This window comes from Aspergillus campestris, assembly GCF_002847485.1.
Source record: "Aspergillus campestris IBT 28561 chromosome Unknown P168scaffold_1, whole genome shotgun sequence".
NCBI classification, from domain to species: domain Eukaryota; kingdom Fungi; phylum Ascomycota; class Eurotiomycetes; order Eurotiales; family Aspergillaceae; genus Aspergillus; species Aspergillus campestris.
Window position 1 is genome coordinate 537,146 of NW_020194336.1, and position 13,723 is coordinate 550,868.

General features: G+C 53.5%; 5 protein-coding genes across 5 annotated transcripts; 3 read left to right on the forward strand and 2 right to left on the reverse strand.

The window, feature by feature from the left end:
- The first annotated feature begins 757 nt into the window (after positions 1 to 757).
- On the forward strand, positions 758 to 3,260 carry P168DRAFT_300676 (DEAD/DEAH box helicase). Its single transcript, XM_024838452.1, has 9 exons — positions 758 to 1,283; positions 1,331 to 1,388; positions 1,442 to 1,577; positions 1,626 to 1,986; positions 2,030 to 2,109; positions 2,156 to 2,307; positions 2,355 to 2,548; positions 2,592 to 2,740; positions 2,797 to 3,260. The coding sequence occupies exons 1-9, from the start codon at positions 955 to 957 to the stop codon at positions 3,135 to 3,137; spliced, it is 1,800 nt and encodes a 599-aa protein (XP_024696461.1). The 5' UTR covers positions 758 to 954; the 3' UTR covers positions 3,138 to 3,260.
- Positions 3,261 to 3,690: 430 nt separating this feature from the next.
- Positions 3,691 to 5,177, forward strand: P168DRAFT_314008 (polysaccharide deacetylase family protein; the record flags this gene model as incomplete). The annotated part of the gene is made up of 3 exons (XM_024839725.1): positions 3,691 to 4,646; positions 4,712 to 4,801; positions 4,874 to 5,177. The coding sequence occupies 3 exons, from the start codon at positions 3,691 to 3,693 to the stop codon at positions 5,175 to 5,177; spliced, it is 1,350 nt and encodes a 449-aa protein (XP_024696462.1).
- A 1,124-nt stretch (positions 5,178 to 6,301) lies between these two features.
- P168DRAFT_229709 (glycosyltransferase family 31 protein) lies at positions 6,302 to 7,690 on the reverse strand (the record flags this gene model as incomplete). The annotated part of the gene is made up of 2 exons (XM_024833199.1): positions 6,302 to 6,610; positions 6,713 to 7,690. The coding sequence occupies 2 exons, from the start codon at positions 7,688 to 7,690 to the stop codon at positions 6,302 to 6,304; spliced, it is 1,287 nt and encodes a 428-aa protein (XP_024696463.1).
- Positions 7,691 to 9,504: 1,814 nt separating this feature from the next.
- P168DRAFT_300679 (mannitol dehydrogenase family protein) lies at positions 9,505 to 11,740 on the reverse strand. Its single transcript, XM_024838453.1, has one exon. It carries the CDS (start codon positions 11,238 to 11,240, stop codon positions 9,732 to 9,734), a length of 1,509 nt encoding a protein of 502 aa, XP_024696464.1. The 5' UTR covers positions 11,241 to 11,740; the 3' UTR covers positions 9,505 to 9,731.
- Positions 11,741 to 12,486: 746 nt separating this feature from the next.
- P168DRAFT_229869 (putative esterase/lipase) lies at positions 12,487 to 13,416 on the forward strand (the record flags this gene model as incomplete). Its single annotated transcript, XM_024833206.1, has 2 exons — positions 12,487 to 12,948; positions 12,982 to 13,416. The coding sequence occupies 2 exons, from the start codon at positions 12,487 to 12,489 to the stop codon at positions 13,414 to 13,416; spliced, it is 897 nt and encodes a 298-aa protein (XP_024696465.1).
- Positions 13,417 to 13,723: the final 307 nt, after the last annotated feature.

A 13,723-nucleotide genomic window follows, 5' to 3' on the forward strand; every position in this document is an offset into this window, starting at 1 on the left:
GAGATATCCGACAGTCCTATACACACCAAGGCTACGATATCTTAACAGTCTGGGAGTACCACATCTACTAAGTACTAGGCAAGAAATATAGACTGCTGTAGTATAAAGTTATCAGAACAGTGATCAAATATGGTTTCTAACCTGTGGCCACAGTGTATACTGTAGTAGAATTGTCTATTCATCGATCATGATGTAGATGTAGTCCAAATCACTTCGGTAGCAATCACTACTCCCACCACTACTACGTGATAGGTAACTTCATACCAAACAAGATACTACCACAAGGAAACACCCTGACTTTATATGCACACTACATCCCTACCTACATTGTTCATTTTCTCTTCCTTTGACATAGTCTGTTTGACCAGATATCTGTAGACATGGAAGCTTGACTCCTCCTCTTAGGATATAGTATACTGGTAGATTCTACCTCCTTGTAACTAGGTAATGTCCTACAGTGGGAATGAAAGCATGTCTTAGAAGTAGATATGATAGACGTGGTAAGATACAAGAGAGAATGCAGTCCGGACTTCATACAACCAGATCATTCACTGACAAACAGAATGAACCTCAGGCTCCCACTCTGCATCATTCACTCCAGGAAAGACTCCGCGTGACCCTGACTCTCTTCTCTTCTCTTCCTCTCTCTCTCTTCTCCTCTCTTCATTCTCCTACCCTCAACCCTCTTCCTCTTCACCCTCCCCATCCCCTCCTCCCAGCTCCCTGATCTCCTCTCCTCTACCCTTTGTAAACCAGTGTCCACTTACGACAGTAAAGTATTCGTGTCTTCAGGTGAGCTTCTTTTCTTCTTCTCCTGTATATCTCTTACCATCCCTGCCCCCCCAGAACGCGTCTCTTGTTCCTTCCAGACCTTTCAACTCCCCCGGAAGAAATATGCTAATACTAAGTCTCCTGAGGATCGACTTGAAGGAACCACGGTAAAATCATTTGATCATGGATTTTGATGTGCCTCCCGCCGGTGATGATCCGCTCAAGGATATCACCGATGGCAGTCTCAACAAGAAGACTGAGGCCTCCAATGTCGCCCGTGAGAAGGGTTGGGTGGCCCCTGAAAGCTACGACTATGCCAAGTACACCTACGACCCTCTCAAGAAACCAGAGGAGCAGCAGAATCTTGATGACCAGGCCCCCACCTGGGCTGCTAATGCGGCCAAATATGAGTGGAATGATGAGTATGGTGACGTTGGCCCAGCCAATGCCCAGCTCGAGGAGATGTTGTTCCGCAGCGAATTCATCAACCGCGCCGGCTTCAAGCTGGGAAAGTAAGTATTCACAGTCATGCCGTCACGCTCCTAACTAACACACCCAGCCTGCAAAACATCGAGGTTGTCGCCGAGAGTAGAGAGCGTCCCAACCCCGTCAAGAAGGTGAGCATACGCCATTGTTCTGTGGAGTCAAGGTATCTGATGACCTGTCACAGTTCGAGGATGCTGGCCTCCATCCCATCATGATGGAGAACATCCGCCTGTGTCGCTACGACTTCCCAACTCCCATCCAGGCGTACGCCATCCCGGCTGTCCTGACGAACCATGACTTGATTGCAATTGCGCAGACCGGTGAGTAGATAGAGTGCTGACCAGTGAGCGGCATCTGACCAGAAGTAGGTTCTGGAAAGACTGCCGCGTTCTTGATCCCCGTTCTTTCGCAGCTGATGGGAAAGGCGAGGAGGCTGGCTGCCCCTCGCCCTAACCTGGCCGCGGGTTTTGATCCTCTGACCGACTCCGTCCGTGCCGAACCTCTGGTGTTGATTGTTGCACCCACTAGGGAGCTGTCTACCCAGATCTTCGACGAGGCTCGTCGTCTATGCTATCGTTCTATGCTTCGCCCCTGTGTGGTGTACGGTGGCGCTCCCGTGCGTGACCAGAGAGATGAGCTGCAGAAAGGATGCGATATCCTCATCGGCACTCCGGGAAGACTCATGGACTTCATGGACAAGCCCCACATCCTATCGCTCCGTCGTGTCAAGTAAGTTTCCTGAGATTGTGCATTCACATGCTAATTGCTCTAGGTACACCATTATCGACGAAGCTGATGAGCTTCTTCTGTCCGATTGGGAGGAGGACCTGACCAAGATCATGTCGGGAGGCGGTAGGCAAGCAACTCCCAGATTGTTCGCTCTCGCTAACCGATGCAGATGTCAACGAGGACGCTGACCATCGGTACATGATGTTCTCGGCCACCTTTGACAAGAATTGTCGTCAGCTGGCACGCAAGTTCCTAGCGGACGACCACGTGCGCGTTCGCATTGGCCGTCCTGGTAGCACCCACATCAACGTTGATCAGACTGTAAGGTTTATCAGCCCGGGATAATGCGACAGGACTGACCGCTGTAGATCGTCTATACCGAGGATAACCTGAAGAAACAGGCTCTCTACGACCTGTTGATGTCCATGCCCCCCTCGCGCACCCTGATCTTTGTTAACAGCAAGGCGCAAGCCGATCTGTTGGACGACTATCTGTTTAACAGTGGGCTCCCGAGCACCTCGATCCATTCCGATCGCACCCAGCGTGAGCGTGAGGATGCTTTGTAAGTTTGCCCTACAGATATATCAACTCGTCTGACATGTTAGGCGTGCTTTCCGCACTGCGCGTTGCCCCATCATGGTCACCACCGGGGTGTCCGCCCGTGGCCTCGACATCAAGAATGTGATGCATGTTGTCAACTACGACCTTCCTCGCGTTGATCATGGTGGCATTACTGAATACATTCATCGTATCGGTGAGAACTTACCAATATTCGTTCATCTATTAGCATCATTATCTCATGGATAAAAGGTCGCACCGCGAGAATTGGAAACGAAGGCCTGGCAACTTCCTTCTTCAATAATGACAGAGATGTCGACTTGGCCCCTGACCTGGTCAAGATCCTGATGGAGTCGAAGCAAAACATCCCTGATTTCCTCGATACTTACAAACCTGCCGAGGAGGAGGGAGTGAAGTTTGACGACGACACTGATGACGAGGGTGGAGAGGAGAACGGCAACGGCGGAAATGATGCCTGGACTGGTTTCCCTGTTGAGTCTACCACGGACACTACCACCACTAACACCGGTGGCTGGGGCGGGGATTCTATGGACGCTGCCCAGGGCGCTCTGGGAGACGACTATGATTTCTGATTCACGAGTCGTCGCTAGGATAGATGATGTACGTGATATCATCAGATCCCGGCAAGTGGCGTTTCATGTGTGAGCGGAAGGTCCATGTCAAGGGAAGGAAGCTGGTGGTTTGCTCTGTCGGAAGAGCCAAGTCGGGATGATCGTCGGAACACAGGTAGGCCGATGAGTCTGGACGGCCATTGACCCGGCAGGTCATGAGATTTGTTCTTCAGCGCGGGAGCGCGGAAGACGCGACTGGCTGGGTCAACGGACTGGCGCACAGTTGCGTGCTGGTTGGTTAGGTTGTTCGGTTCGGGATAGCTCGCTAGTGTTTGTTTGAGATGATCTGACTGACTTATCAATGGATTTATTGCTATCGGTTCTCGTAGAAAGGAGGCGCCTGCCGTACGTATTGTTCATCGAGTTGCTCCTTCCCAAACCACAACGACACTGAAGTATATACAAGTAGTAGACAATCAGCACAGTAGTCCATCGTAAAAACTAGCACACAGCATATCCATACGACTACTTACTACACCACAGAGTACAGCATATAGCATAACAGGATCAAACCATGGCATTCTCAGGCCTCACCAAACTGATGGCATGGACATGGACCACCCTAGTGCTATCCACCCAAGCCTCCATGATCATCGACTCCTTCCAGAACGCAGACCGCAACGATCTCCAAGCCTGGCACGGCGTCACCCCAGGGCTCTCCATCTCCTACGGGGCCGGCTACGTGCAGATCTACCCCTCCACTCCAGACCAAGCCTACCACACCCAGCTCAGCCCATCCCTCTGCTTCAATCTCACCGAGCACATCCTCCAAAGCCACCCAGCCTCTGACACCAATCCCAACAGCAGCGACCACCAAGAAAGCGCCCTCCACATCCACTTCAGCGGCGCCCCCGTCTTCAGCATCTCCCTGTCCCAAAACAACGCCGGCTGCAGTTCCCCAACGCCCGAGACCTGGGACTCCGTCGACGCAGCGCGCTACGCACACAACGGGGAGATCTACATCCCTCTGTCTCACTTCGACATCGACCAGACCCGCGTCGTGGGGATCTCCATCGGCGGCTTCCACAACGACACAGCTGAGCTGACCCCACACCACGAAAACACGACCGGAATCAAGCACACCCGCGACGACGACGACGAGGATCAGGACGAGGAAGACGACGTAGACAACGAATACGATGAGCCCCTCGATACCTCTTCCATCGCTCTGCACCACGTCGACATCGTCTCCTCCATCCCGGACTCCTTCCCCCGCAAACCAACCAAGCTCCCGTCCGGCACGCTGCACCAGTTTTGTACCTTGCCGGGGTCGTTTGCGTTTGGTATTGACGACGGAAAGCCGGCACTGGCGCCTGCTATGATGCGCGTGCTGGAGGAGGAAGATGCGCTCGTGACGTTCTTTGCCACGGGTAGTGGGCTGCGGGATGAGAAGGCGAACTTCTCTGGTGTTTATAGGGAGATGTTGAGGAAGGGGCATCAGGTGGCGATGCACTCGGAGAGACATCCTAGGTATTTCTTCCTTCCTTAGTTGGGTAATTACTCGGACTACAAGCTAATGCCGATGTGGAATATAGAATGGAAGGCCTCTCGTCGATAGAAGCTATCGATGACGAGATCACACAGAACATAGAAGCCATGAAAACCCATCTGGGGATTGAATGTATGTTCCCCTCTTGATCAACACATCCACCCACACCCGAACATGAAGTAACCAACTAACCATCCATCGACAATAGCAAACTACTTCCGCCCCCCTACGGCACAGTAGGCGCCCGCACACGCCAACGCCTCGCAGCCCTCGTGTCCCCGGCGCCCCGGATCATAACCTGGAGTGTCGACATCGAAGACTGGCGCTGGGTGAACTCTGACACACCGGAGCGCCAGCTGGAAGCATTCAAGCGGGACGTGCTGGCAGGAGGGAATCTAGCCGTGCTGCACTATCTTGATGAGAGTACGGTGGGATACCTGAGAGAGGCGATTCGGTTTGTGAGAGCGAGAGGGTTGACTGTTATGCGGGTTGATCGGTGCTTGGGGGATTAGTAGTATTTTGTATGATGGGTTGACTGTTGACTGTTGATTTGGTTGGGTGGTTGGTTTGACTGGTGGTTTATTTTTTTTATTTGTTCTTTGCTTGTTCGTTCGTTCTTTTTATCGTCAGGTTAGGTCAAGTCGTACATACATTAGGTTGCTTTAATGAGTCAATTATTGATATATTCATACTGGACTATTGCATATATTATATTAGACAAGTCAAGTAAGCAAATTAGACATTGTATGGAATCCAATTCGTCCATGGTAGGTACGTATATAGACAGGTCGGCAGGGAGGAGATAGGTAAGTAGGTAGATACTAAGTAGAAATAGGTAGGCAATTAGGCAAATAGGTAGGTAAGTATGTGCTTGCACTGGGAGTATGATTACCCGTGAAGGCCAAAGGTGCCATGGTATTATTTGTAGCTGAGTAGGCATTCTTGCCACGGTAGGTAAGTGGGTAGGTAGATGGGAGAAGACCTAAACGTAAGTAGGCAGGTTAAGTAGGAATTACGTAGTAAGTAGTAAGGAATAGTAAGTAGTGAGTAGTAAGAATATACCGGTTAGTAGATAACAAGTATAAGAAAACCCGAACCATTTGAGCTATGTAGTTATTTGAATAGCCAACGTCAACAACAACAGCAACAACAACTCCATCTCATGCATTGCATTCTATCTCTCTTTTCCTTCCAACGCCATTCAAAGGCAACACACAACACACAACACACAACACACAACACAACACAAGCCACAGAGACAGAAACAGACAGGATACTGTAGATAGAAATAAACAAATAGCCTACCTAAACCAAGCAAACCAAACAAACAAACAAACCAAGATAGCTATGTTAACACCACGCAGCGAGACAATAAAGGTAGAGTAGTCTATAATACAGGGCATATTTTTTCTTTTCTTCCATGCTTTCTTCCATGGTGAAATTGGGGATTCTTTGTTCGGCCTGCGAATTGACCTTATAATATATTCCATCTTGGTGGTTGATGAATTCGAAGATCCCCTCTTCTTGGAGGGAGGGGGAGTGGTGTGATGTCGAGTTATTCGGGAGAAGATGTATGGGATATGTTTCTCTGGTGCATCTAGGGTAGGGATGGTCGAAAGGGAAGGTGGAAGCAAGATCATGCACCCCATTCAATGGTCGAGCAAGACGGTGCGCTGTTCATCATCTTCTCAACCCGCGGAACCAGCCATCCGCTACGGGCGTCCCCATGAGACACGCCCAATCGCGGGTGCTTGCCCGTGTAGCATTTGCGCTCGCGGATGGCGAACTGCGTGCACTCGTCGTTTTGTTCGCAGAGGCGCTGACATTCGCGGAAGGAGCTGATCTCTGAGTGTTCCTCGTCGGACAGGTTGTCCCACTTCTCACGGGAGCCGGACAGGGCCGGGAAGATGATCTCTTTGAAGATATCGCTGTGGAGGAGGATGCGCTTGCGGGTGAGTTGCGGACGGAAGATGGACCGGGTCTGCGCTGCTTGTTCGGCCTGGGGAGGGTCAGTAGGATCCAAGAAGACTGCAGAAAGGAAACGTACGGCGCGCCAGCGTTGGGTTTCAAAAGCCCAGAGGTCTTGAATGTCTTTGGCCTGCAGGTGGTGAAAAGCAACCGCGGGGAAGCACCACGGCCGGCGGTAGAACCCTTGGGTGAACTGGTCCAGTTCCCCGACGTTGGAATTCTGCAGGATAGGCCACGAGTAGTGCAGCGGCACGCCCACGTCCGAGAGCACCTTGCCCAGGACGCAGTCGCCGGCCCAGTGGATGTCCGTGTACTCGTTCAACTCGACGTTGCGGGTGGTGTAGGCGTCCGACACCAGCTGCATGGCTGGGTTGGAGACGGCGAAGCCCGATCCGCCGTGCGCGAAGATGACGTCGGCGATCTGGGTCTCGGTGCCAATATACCAGGGTTTCGTCTGGTCGAAGTGCGCCAGCCACTCGAGCAGCGTGGGCCACGAGAAGTAGGTATCGGCCTCCATGAAGACGTACCACTTGGCATCGGGCTTGTATTTGAGGGTTTCCTGCACCATGGGCAGGAACTTCCACTTGTCCAGCTTCCAGCCGGGGTTGTTGGGCTTCCCGATGGCGGAGTTCGCCTCATCCGCAAAGTCGTCGCGCTCGAGTCCCGCTCGGCCGAGCTCCTGGATGCGGTTGTAGATATCAAAGTCGGGCACCGACCGCTTGACCTCCTCGTCCATGTTCGCCAACGCATCGTGGATTTGTACGCCCTGGATTTCTTCGGCGAAGTCGGAGAAAATGACGAAGTTGGGGACACAACGGAGGGTGGTGTCGAAATGGACGGGCACCTTGTCCCTGGCCTCGGTGACGCCGGTTTTCAAAACGACCAAGACATCTTCCATGCCCGGAAGAGGGGGACACGGGGAGCCACTGCGCTCATCGATGGGTTGGGATTGTCGTTGTCGCGGTTCGAGGGTAGAGAAAAAGTGGTAGAGGAGGAAGAGGCCCAGGACGGAGGCGATGAGGGGCGCGCGGCGGCGAAAGACCCGGCGAGTAGCCATGCTCACCATAATCTGAAGCCCGGGCGTAATGTGCAGTAGGGAAATATTATAACCGATCCTCGTAGGTGATCAAGCCAGCTAACATGGTTTCCCCGGGGGTCCTTGCTGACAATGAGGGACGGAGGTTGCGAGGCGCACCACAGGGGAGGAGGCAACCGACGGCTGCGAGGGGGAGGAAGGAGCGGAGACCGGAGGGGGAGCGGAAACGGGGGCGAAAGAGGAGACCTAAAATCGACCAAAAAAATGGGAGCAAGAGGTGGTGAAGGCGAAGGTTTTGTCCTGTCGATTGTTCGTATACGGATCACAGATGAAATTCAGGTTGTCTTTTCCGTCGGAGGAAATTCAGCGGCGGGAGAGAAGGACGAGAAAGAGGGACGATCGGCCCACGTCGCATGGCGATCTAAACGGTCGTCGATGACGCGTTAACACTCAAATGGGGAAAGAATGGACCCAACCATGGACGACAAGCTCAAGCTGAAACCCACCTGGAAGAAGCAGAAACAGGGCCAATACTCGAGGGGACGAGATGAGGCCAGATCAAGCAAACCGCGACGACATTGTGGGTGATCAAATAGGAATTGGGACGAATCACGGAGAGGCGTCTACTCGAGCTGGTGATCGACACAGACCAGGAGGAAGGAGTTTAAAGTCCGATGCCGACACCCTGGCCAGAGTCAGCCAGAACTGCCGCTAGGAACGGAAGAAGAGTAGGGTGAGCTAGACCCACCTCGTAATTGGGTTGAGACCGTTCGGAGCCAAAGAAAGCCAAGAGGCGACTGGGACAGGGACGGAACGGGGATGAATTCCAGGGAATTGGTAGGATGATCTACCAAGGAAATTGCCACGGCAGGAGAGCATCCAAGAAGGCAACCACGGTTATAAAGAAGACAATGAAGGAAGAAGAGAGAGAGAGAGAGAGAGATGAAAGGAATGAAAGAGAGAATGATGGATGAGATGAATGGATGAGATGAATGGATGTGTCCAATCAGATCACGGGACTGTTGCTGACTCAGCTAGCTGCTGATTGTCTGATCAGGCTAGTCCAGAGTCCTCAGGCCAGTCACATCGCCGCATTGAAACAAAAAAAAAATGACGTCATCTCAGTTGCAGCTGGAGCAGCCTCGGTTCAGTCCGGAGTATATCAACTGCTCAAGACGATATCGGAGAATACCTGAGCCAGCTGATTTGAATTAGAGCGTAAGCACAACACATACGGGTACATAAAACATGCATGTCCCTGCAGCGAGCCATAACCCGACCTCAAAGCATGTAGATATTGAGGAGGGGACGGCGTTTCAGACAGAATACCGAAACCAACAAAGGAGGAAGAAAAGGAGAGAGAGGGAGGAATGGACACTCGTATCGTAATCCCTGCATAAAACTCATCTATCATCTGACGTGAGGCATAAATATCATGCCGGGATGTTGCATCTCGATCGAGCTTGTCCAGTGGGATTACATAGGATCGCGGTTTTGAAACTGGACTGTTGGTAGGCTGTTGTTGGTAATATTATCTGGATGTGCCGGTCACTTGACACTCTCAGTGGTTAGGCATGGTCCTTGAATGAAGCATGTCAGTAGGATTCATGGTGGTTGAAATCCATGCTTGCTAAAGTAGAGTAATGCTATATCTGATCGCCTTAAGGGATTGATATCATATATGACAGCTGGCTGGGTCAAGTAGTCGCTGCCTGAGGTCGACTATTGTTGTATCTCGACATAAGTACTCCGTACAACTACTGATTTATCTTCATCAATGCCGTATAGTATCTAGATCTACGTAAGATTTTAATTCCATCCAGACAGTAACCAGTATAATTCACAACAAAAAGTGAAATAAATTTTGTCTATCGTCATCTATCCGTGCTTTTCGAGACCACATCCATCCCACACCGCAATTGACAAAGAAGAGCCACACAAAAAAAAGAGAAAAAAGTTGAACCCATCAAGAAACCCATCAAACGCTAGCAAAAACGATGATATATCACCCGGCCCAAAATATATCCCAGAAAAAATTACAACAACACCCCTATCCTCCCAATTAATCTACATATTTCGGCAGCGTCTTGAGGATGCCGTCGCGGGCGATGTCCTCCATCGCGGTCGTCACCTCCTTGAGGAAGCGCTCGTCAGTCCGCAAGTCATCGCCGAAGAGGTTGCGGGTGGTGAGCAGTTCCCAGGGGTTCGTGCCGCCGGCGCAGGCCTTGGCCTGGAGCTCGTCGCGCATGGGGTCGATGACGTCAAAGGGTTTGCCGCTGTCGTCGACGCCGTTGAGGTAGCGGAACCAGGCGGCGGCGACGAAGCATAGACGGCGGAAGGGGCCGCTCCCCCAGATGGCTTCGGCAATGGAGGGCATGATGAACTGGGGGATCTTGCCGGAGGCGTTGAGGCAGACACGGGGGAGCTGGTCCATGATGGTTGGGTTGGAGAAGCGCTCGACGAGGGTGCGGCAGTACTGGTCGATGTCGACGCCGGGGATGTGCGGGAGCAGGGGCTTGACCTCCTCCTGCATCATCTGCCAGACGAACTTGCTGAAGAGCGGGTGCTGCATGACTTCGTGGACGTAGCGGAAGCCGGCGAGCTGGCCCGGGTAGCCGATGGCGGAGTGGCTGCCGTTGAGGAGGCGGAGCTTGTGCTTCTCGAATTCCTCGACAGCGTGGACGTTCTTGACGAGCTGGGCGCCGGCCTTCTCGAAGGGCGGGCGGCCGTCGGAGAAGTGGTCCTCGATGACCCACTGCATAAAGGGCTCGGTGACGACGGGCCAGGCGTCCTCGATGCCGAACTCGGCGGCGAGGGCCTCCTTGTCGGCGGGGGTGGTCTGGGGGGTAATGCGGTCGACCATGGCGTTGGGGAAGTGCGCCTTCTCGGCGATCCACTGGGCCAGCTCCGGGTTGCGCAGACGCGCGAACGACTGGAGCATGTTGCGCGTGATGGCGCCGTTCTTCTGCATGTTGTCACAGGACATGACGGTGAAGGGGCGGAGGCCGGCCTGCTGGCGGCGGGCCAGCGCGGCGTAGAGGAAGCCGAAGGTGGTGCGCGGAGCCTTCTCGTTCGCCGGGTCCAGATCGTACTGGATATCCGGGTGCTCGGCCTGGAGCTGGTGCGTGTTCTCGTTGTAGTAGTAGCCGCTCTCGGTGATGGTGAGCGAGACGATGTGGGTATCCGGGTGCGCCATCTTCTCGATAACCGCCTCGCGGTCGTCAGGAGCGAAGAGGAAGGAATTGATGCTGCCGACGACGTTGGCGAAGCTGCCCTTGGCCGAGCGCTCGATGACCGTGTAGAGGTGGTCCTGGGAGCCCAAGGCGTCGCGCATGGTCGCGTCGAACGGCTGCAACCCGACGCCGCAAATCGCGTAGTCGTTCACGCCATGGTTCTGCATCAATTGGTCGACGTACACAGCCAGGTGCGCTCGATGGAAGCCACCCACGCCGATGTGGACGATACCCTCCTTGACGGCGGAACCACGCCGGTAGGACGGGATCTTGATCTGAGCCTTACCGGCGGCCGCAATCTGCGCCAAATTCTTGCTGTTGAGCTTGAAAGGAGCCATTGTGGGTCGATGTAGAGAGAAATTGACAGGAATGAAACCACAAGAAAGAACAAAAAGAGTTGAAAGGAGGGAGAGACTTTTTTTTATTGTCTAAGTGGCCAACTTGACAAGTCCAGCTGGTTAACGTCACCGCCGGTTTGGACCAAATTCTTGAAATGCCCCCGGACCCACCCTCCTTTGCCTAGATGGGATAATTTCCCCTAAGCTTTAGCCATCCTGAAGGATGCTGGGGGCACCGAATGTAGCGGTCTCGCTCCTTCTCGAAAAGTCCCCAGGTACGGGGGGGATGGACGCTGGCCAGCCATCTCCGCGGTCGCGACTGGACGAGAAAGCCATTGACCCAGTTTGATTGGAGTAGTGGTATACGTCATGGTGGGTCACGGGTTGAACAGTCTTTTCATGATCTCATGATGATCGGTGAAGGCGAAAGCCAGCGTGATAAGAGGATGGTGATTGATTTGACGGGGTAGAACTGGGGGAATCGGGATCCGCATTGAAGCAGCTGGATCCGGGATGTAAAATCAGATAGAATGAAAAATAATCAAAACAACCTTGATTCTATTAATAAATCCCGCCCAGAATGTGCCGGATGCGTGGGGGTCACGTGTGACACTTTGTTTGTTTCTACGTCCTTAATTTCATCCTATATATTGATTCGACCTCTCACATTGTTGCGCCGCCGGAGATAGTCGATTATAGTCCGTTATAGTCAATTAAAACGCTGTCACGCGATGTGCCACCGTGCGCCACCAATAATTGTGTGGGTGCATAAGAGGTGTATGATTGATGCTATTCGCCCTCTCGGCCGACAAAGGCCCTCATATATTCACCATGATTGGATTGATTAGGGAGTGACTCGACTGGAAAAAGGTACGAAAGGCAAAATAAACAAATCAACATCCCACGTCCGTTTTAAGTTTGCCGAACTGAAGCTGAGGCCTAGATCAAGCGGTGAAAATTCTTTCGGTCCCCGTGCAGCGGATAGGAGGCGATGATTGCCATCCCAGCCGTGTCCTTTTGCAGATTCGGTCGACGCTAGGCTCGTATTATGGTGTCTTTAAGGCGTACCCTCCTGGTCGGGACCCACGAGCTAGTCGCAAGGCTAGCTCAACCCGCTGCCGTGAGACCAACATCCCGCTGCGTCTCCCGCCACACAGCGTGAACAGTGGAACACAGCGCTGTTGCCAGTGCGTGAACCGACCGATAACGGACCAGGACCGAACCGGCGGTGACCGTGACCGTGACCATGTCCCTCCTCCACTATTTCCTCTACAAAATTCTAGCAGCGCTCGTCCGAACGACGGTCTCCTTACGTCGCGGGTTCCGACCGCTCCGCACCACCCCCGATGCCACCATCCGGATCCCCTCGCGCGAACTCCCCCGCACCATCAAAGCGCACCTCTACCGGTCCACCGCGACCGGGCCGTCGCCCGTCCTGGTCAACTTCCACGGGAGCGGGTTCGTCCTCCCCATGCACGGCAGCGATGAGGAGTTCTGCCGCCTGATCAGCCGCCAGACGGCCTACACCGTCGTCGACGTGCAGTACCGACTCGCGCCGGAGCACCCGTTTCCGGCGGCCTACCACGACGCCGAAGACGCCGTGCGCTGGGTCTTCCAGCAGCGTCAGCAGTTTGACCGCTCCCGCGTCGCCGTGTCGGGGTTCAGCGCGGGCGGGAACCTCGCGCTGGGCATGTCCTCGCTGCCCCCCGTTACCTGGGCGGGAGATGAGGATGAAAAAGAGAAAGCACCCCCGATCCACGCCACCGTGGCCTTCTACCCCGTAGTCGACCTAGCGACCAGCCCCGGGGCGAAGTTCGCGCCCGACCCGAAGGGACGGCCTCTACCCAAGTGGTTGATGCGGTTCTTCGACCGGTGCTATGTCCGAGGCCCGTTCGACACCCGGGACCCGCGCATCTCGCCGTTCTACGCTGAGGCGCAGGGTTTCCCGCGACGGGTGCTGATCGTGACGGCCGCGGGGGATAGTCTGGCGGAGGAGGCCGAGGCGCTGGGGAGGAAGATTAGGGAGAGGGTTGAAGACGGAGATGGGAAGAATCGCGTAGTAGTGCAGCGGATGCAGGGGTGTAATCATGGGTGGGATAAAGAAGCGGGCCCGGGAAGTGTGGGGGAGGATGCGAAGGACAAAGCCTATGCCATGGCCGTGGCGTTGTTGACTTAGTTGACCTAGTTGAGATTGATCGTGATGATCTGTACATACAACGGCTACTACATACTACCTCTATCTATTACCTACATATCCCAAACCTATTACTAAATCGAATACCACGTTTGAGAATAGGAGGTGAAACAAAACAGAATCCATGAGCATCATCATCCGATCATTCTCCGGTGGGCTAATCAGCGGCCACAACGGTCCCCTGAAGCTCCACTGATTCACACCACATGGGCGTGGACTAGGGACTATCCTCATCTCCTGGTGTCAATCCATAATGACACATGTTCTGTTCTTCCAATGGAGCATCCAG

Excerpts from the sequence above, each read along its gene's own strand:
- P168DRAFT_300676 (XM_024838452.1), top strand. The coding sequence starts at position 955 with ATGGATTTTGATGTGCCTCCCGCCGGTGATGATCCGCTCAAGGATATC. Across the intron at positions 1,987-2,029 it reads CTATCGCTCCGTCGTGTCAA|GTACACCATTATCGACGAAG; the intron begins GTAAGTTTCCTG and ends TAATTGCTCTAG. Across the intron at positions 2,549-2,591 it reads CGTGAGCGTGAGGATGCTTT|GCGTGCTTTCCGCACTGCGC; the intron begins GTAAGTTTGCCC and ends CTGACATGTTAG.
- P168DRAFT_300679 (XM_024838453.1), bottom strand. The coding sequence starts at position 11,240 with ATGGCTCCTTTCAAGCTCAACAGCAAGAATTTGGCGCAGATTGCGGCC.